Below are 6,072 nucleotides of genomic sequence, written 5' to 3' on the forward strand. Positions count from 1 at the left end.
TTTAAAGTGATTATAGAACCAGAGGAGAGCGTGGAGGTACCCTATGAACTTCCTCTGTGGATCATCATTTCTGCAGCTGTAGCAGGAATCGTGCTTCTTGGCATCATCATTCTAATTCTATGGAAGGTAAGACTACCCTGGTTTATACTCCGGTAGAATTACATGCTGCCTTTTTGCAAACAGAGCCTATAGGAATAAATAGGACTGATGTCTAATTCTCATGTTAAACCATAATTCTAACCATAACATCTTCATTCGCCTTCCTACAACTGTGACTACGCCCCCACCCCCTCCCCAATAGTGTGGCTTCTTCCAGAGGGCTAGCAGGAGGGAGATGTATGAGGCCAAGGCCCAGAAGGCTGAGATGAAGATCCAGCCCTCTGAGACAGAAAAGATGATTGAGGACTACTAAGGCCCCCATGTGTTTTCCCCACACCACACACCAATGGGGCCTCTGGGTAAAGACACCTCTGAAAACTCATCTTTCTTTGTAACATAAACATGGGTCTTTTCCATAGTTTGGTATGCAACAACCACAAACTGCAATGTATTATTTTGTAATTTCATATTACAGTATATACAAACTAGGGACTCTACACAAACAAAATTGACTTGTGATTAATTGTTTTGGAATTTGTTTCACGGTTGTAGTATTACTGCAATCCACTAAAGGGTGCTGCTGTTTATTCTCAAGTCGAGCCTGACTAGCTGTTTCCATTCAAATGTGGGGCAAATTTTAAGAGAATGTTTAAAAAGTCAAAGACAAGAAGATGCGAATTAGACATGTTTCCATTCATTTGAGCAATTTGTCAGGGCTAAACAAAGAGAGCATTGACAGGGCTCGATGTTAACCATTGCCCGATTGCCTGGGGCAAGTAGTTTTTATTGTCGGTAGAGTAAAAAATTTAATTGCATTTGCCCGTCAGGCAAGTGCAATGATCGCAAAAAACTATATTTTTCACTAAAAAATTACTTTAAAATCAAAGACATTCACTGAAAACGACCCACAAGCGTTGCCGCCGCCATTTTTGTTGTTTTGTACACATTCTTGCGTGATGTGAAAAAAACGCATGAGTTTCCGCTAGATTCAGCTCTTAGGGAGAGAATTCTGCAGAGCAGCAGCTGGATGATGAATTTAATCTATACTATAATACACGCTAGATTAAAAATTATCAGTCAGGGATTAGGAAAATAATAATAGTATGCGCACAGTGTAAATAATAATAACTGTATGCACACAGTGTAACTATTTCTATCATGTGGCAGTCTTCTGTACAGTGGTCATACATTAAAAAATGTTCATTAAATGTTTTTCTCTTAGACATTGGAGTGGTGCATTTAAATGTTATAGAGCTAAACATGTTAAATGGGTGAGTAGTAGTAGTGTAAGTTTTTAACCTGTCAAGTTTTTTTTTAGATTTTTAACATTAGAATTTCTATTTTTCCAAGCACACAACAGTTTAAAGCAAATTTTAGTTGGAAAAGAATGTGCAGGAAGGATTGAAAAGCATGTTAACACCATAATGTAGGCTTGAGTTCATTATCTGACGCATGCATATACACACCAGGAACCTGGAAACTTACTGAATTACAAAAAAACATTTAAAAAACAAACATGTTTAATTGATATATATACAAAAATGAATATTAGGAACTATATTTATCAAACATTATACTGGGCAAGTAAAAATAGTTTCTGGGCAAATGAAATGTGAAAGCCACTTGCCCGAAGGGCAAAAATCCTTAACGTCAACCCCTGATTGATACTACATACATACATTGATGCACACTTGGCTGTAGTAAACATGTACAGCTAGCTTGTTTTGTCATCAGGCACATTTTAATGACAATATGTCAGCTTTTATTTGTGATGGTAGATGCCATCCAGAGACATCAGAAGCGTGATTTTAATGATTGGTTCAGGATGCTATTGAAGACTGGAAGAGATAATCAGTCATGTGAGGTAAATATTATCAACGTCAGAAGTTAATCGAAAATTGTCTCCATCCTCTTTTCTGTGCATTTAAACTTTTTTGAATCAGTAAAAAAAAAACACTTCAAGCAACTGTTAAAATTTTTTTGCAAAATATATTACAGTAAGTTGATTGAAATGTTTCTGTTTTCATCAATCTCTTCTAAACTCATGTGGCAATTAGCACAGCGGATGGAGAATGATTTTGTGAGTTAATGTGTTTCCTGAAACCTAATTTTAACATTCCTCAGCGAGTACCTGAATCTCCTTTTGAAGGCTCTGCTAACAGCACAAAGTCTGTTCCAGCGATTATTGTTGGGTTACTCTAAACAAAAAGCTAAATAACAGTTAACTTCCCCTCTATTGAACTAAGTGGCCAATAGTATGACAGCATACTATAGTGACCTATCCTGTTTTTTAATGATAGTGTTGAAAATCAAATGTTTCACATATTTGATCTTTTTTCACTCCAATAATCTAATATATTTCTGATTTGTTGTCTGCTATAAATATGACTAGTTTCATATTGTATAGCAAAACATTTTGTTGATTAGTCAGTATGCAATATGGCCGACAGTAATAGTGAAATATTATGCAGTACTCTTTTCTAAAATTCAGCATATTAAAAATATACATATTTGGCCCTTCATGCTGTGGAACAAGCGTATTGATTCAAGAGAACATTTTTGTCATTGAGAAAATGGCCGCCTATCAATGGATCATTAGTCAGTCAATTTTATATAAATTCCTTAATCGATAACTTACATCCCTAATAACAACACAAAGTTGTGTATAATTAAGGGAAAAGGGGGATTGTTTTTCTTTTTCGGTTGGATTTAGATTTTAAATTGTGAGTTTCAATTCAGTTTATTTCTATAGCGCCAATTCACAACACACGTCATCTCAAGACACTTTATAATTCAACCAGATATTCCAGTCAAATTGATTCAAAGAATTTTCTATTTAAGGAAAACCAGTTGATTGAATTCACTAATTGACTCTTCAGCAATCCCTCACACTAAGCATGCTTGTAGCAACAGTGGAGAGGAAAAACTCCCTTTTAACAGGAAGAAACCTCCAGCAGAACCAGGCTCAGTGTGAGCGGCCATCTGCTGAGGCCGACTGGGGTTCAAGGAGACAGAAGCAGAGATACTACAGCAGCAGTTTAACTACACCATTCTAATATGTGGAGATTTTGATGTTTACCATTGAAATGTAACACTGACTGTTTGTTCAGGCCGAAAGGTAGACTTTTCCTCCAGTCCTTTGCACCCTCTAATACGTTGTCTCCCAATATCTCCATTTATCTTCCCATCAACTTTGCCTGTGTTGATGTGGAGGATTTGGAACAACATGAGATTTGGTAAATAGCAGAGCTGGTATCCTTATGGCTTTTATTTGACAATGGCTTCCACTTTTCCACCCAGGCTAGCTAGATTTAATGGGCCTCTTGCAAGAACTGTTCATATGCACTGATTCAGTAATTTAGAAGTAGGAGTAATTTAGAAGGAGAGGACACATTCACCATTTTTCTCATATTTCTAATCTTCTCTCAAGTCCAAACAATTTTAGGAGTGCTCCAGACGGACGTAGGAGTCTTTCACAATCAGTCAACTGTTCACCAAACCTAGTTTCTCACTAAATGACCACATTTGTTGTTACTTAATAGCAATTTTCCATTTTATCAGGCTACAATATTTTTAGCATTTTTATTTGCTGATGACAGAACTATCAGTCACTACACCTGCAGCTAGCATGCCAGTATCCAGAGGACACTGGTTTAAATTGTTGTTATTTCGTAAAAAAGAAAGTCAAAGATCAAGCTACTATTGAAATAACATCTGGAACAGATAATTGATGAAAATTCAGCAAGACTCGTCTAACAGCAAGACTTTTATACAATATTTGGGTCTGTTTAGTAAAAGAAGAGTTAGCAGAACATCGTCATGTCGGTAGATGTTGAACTCATAATAAGCATGATTACATCACATGTTGCACCTCTTGCCTCCATGAATAGTTTTCATTGACTGTTTTTGGATCAAATTAGTTTTCTTTATATGATTTTTTTTTTTTTTTTTTACAAACCTGACATAAAACAGTCTAGAAATGTAATATAATGGTAAAAAGTATATATTCAAAAAACTGGTAATAAACCTCAAAAACATGCATTGTAGTTTGTGGTTTTCGGTTGTGAAAGGCTCTTTAATTCTTACTGCTGTCGCTCAGATGGGAATAATTTACTGCTTTTCTTCTGCTTATTCTAACTGATCATTATTCCAACTTTCTCTCAGGCTGATTGAATATCTTCACTCTTAACCCTTCAGGTCCTGTTTTTCACTTTATTCTCTGTCTTTTCCAGGACTCTGTCTTTGCAAGCAACCTGTTTTTCCACAGCTCCTTAATCCCATCTCTCCTTGATTATGACTCCAGTTTTTCCTAACATTTCTGCTAATCTCATCTGATCCTCTAAATATCTGTTTTTTGTTTTTCCCTCTGTCCTGCCAGCTTGGGTTCTTCAAGCGAGCCATCTACTACCGGGTAATGCCAAAGCACCGCGGGGTGAGAATTCGCAGAGCTGAACGTTATCAGTTCAATCTGGGATTTCAGCCTGAAGAGCCACAGAAAAAGTACTGGATCACCAGCTGGACTGAGATGCAGCATTGCTACTACTGATCATTTTGAACCACTCACTGCCACAGAGGCTAAAAACCAAGAGAACACTGGGCTTGATAGAGCTATATGGACTTCTATGGTGCACGGACCTACTGTGGACAATGCATTTCTTTTTTTTATTAAAATTGATGTCCTCGAATTTTTTGTGCAATATGCTGAACATTTGGAGAGATTGTAATTTGATAAGCATTTTTTTTTCTTTATTTTTTGGTATGCTGTTTTTTTATTGGAATCAATGTTGCATCTAGAGGGAAAAAATCTGTTGAATCTGCGAGTAACTTTTCATCCTTTTAAAACATTTTATTTTCTGAGCTGTGATTTGAGCTTTTTAATGATCTGAAGTCATGTCCCAGTTTATGTTATTTTATTTTGAGCACCAGCCACTCCGTTATGAATCGACGTCTGCCTTTTAATGAACGTCCGTGCAGGACAAGCATCGCAAAGACTAATATTCCTTAGATGCAAGGTTGATACAGGTTTTGCTGATGTCACTCAGACTCTAATAGTTTCTCATAATTTCCACATCAGGAGCCATCCAGTCTGCAGATTACACCTAGTTTTTATTTATTACCGTGTGGAGCTAACAATATGAAATGATGCCGTGTGGCTATTTTAAGCTTCTCATACAGGGAGTCTGAACACTGGAAATGTTAGCAGATTACACAGGTATGGATGAAATTGTAAATATTGACAAGTTAAGTAGCGTGTTTGAATGAATGCGTGTATTTCTGGACTTTGTTCTTGCTTTTCCTCATAAAGCAAATGACAGACACTGAAACCAACGGATTCCACTGAATACTAACAGAATCGTAAAAAGGACAGTTAGTCTACCAATATATAAGGATGTTCAGTTGATGTATAAAGTTCAAACTCCACTGTCTCTCAAAAAAAAGAAAAATTAGATGACAAATTTTATAAAGTTTTTCACCTATAAAGTCACCCATATCCTGTACAGCTCAACAGTGTGGCAAATATGTTGTTAAAATTGGTATTTGGCTAAATCACCTTTCAATTTCACATCAGAATTGCGTCTTCTGTTTTACGTTTTTCTGTTATTGTTGCGACATGGTTTGTAATTGGAAAACCTAACCCGTAAAAATATGCAGAAAAAATTTATAAAAATAAATGGTTTTTGGAATAACATTGTGGTCTTCTTTAAAAAAAAAATAATAATAAAAAAAAAAAATATATATATATATATGGTTTCAATTCTTTCTAATTTTTTGTTTTCAAATTTCTTTTCCAGATTGAGTTTCGCAGCTTTTATTCTTTTAAAATCCCTTTTTCTGATCACAAGCCCAATAAAAATGTTGTTGCTAACGTCCATTTGACCAATACAATTGTTTTTCGTTCTCATACAATAAGAAAGCCCGCCCCCAGGAGAAAACAGAATGTGATCTGGAAAACACAATTGGAAAAAAATATTT

The 6,072-nt window shown here is 35.8% G+C and overlaps 1 protein-coding gene across 1 annotated transcript in view; it reads left to right on the forward strand.

Annotated features, from left to right (window-relative positions):
- The window catches only part of itga3b (integrin, alpha 3b), a 74,160-nt gene extending 68,493 nt beyond the window's left edge, over positions 1-5,667 (forward strand). Inside the window, exons 24-26 of the mRNA XM_038299703.1 lie at positions 1-126; positions 302-458; positions 4,478-5,667. Of these exons, the coding sequence (XP_038155631.1) occupies positions 1-126; positions 302-412 (237 nt within the window). The 3' untranslated portion in view covers positions 413-458; positions 4,478-5,667. The remainder of the gene's footprint in view (positions 127-301; positions 459-4,477) is intronic.
- The last annotated feature ends 405 nt before the right edge of the window (positions 5,668-6,072 follow it).

This window comes from Cyprinodon tularosa, unplaced genomic scaffold (genome assembly GCF_016077235.1).
Source record: "Cyprinodon tularosa strain WSP-4 unplaced genomic scaffold, ASM1607723v1 ctg433, whole genome shotgun sequence".
Taxonomy (NCBI): Eukaryota; Metazoa; Chordata; class Actinopteri; order Cyprinodontiformes; family Cyprinodontidae; genus Cyprinodon; species Cyprinodon tularosa.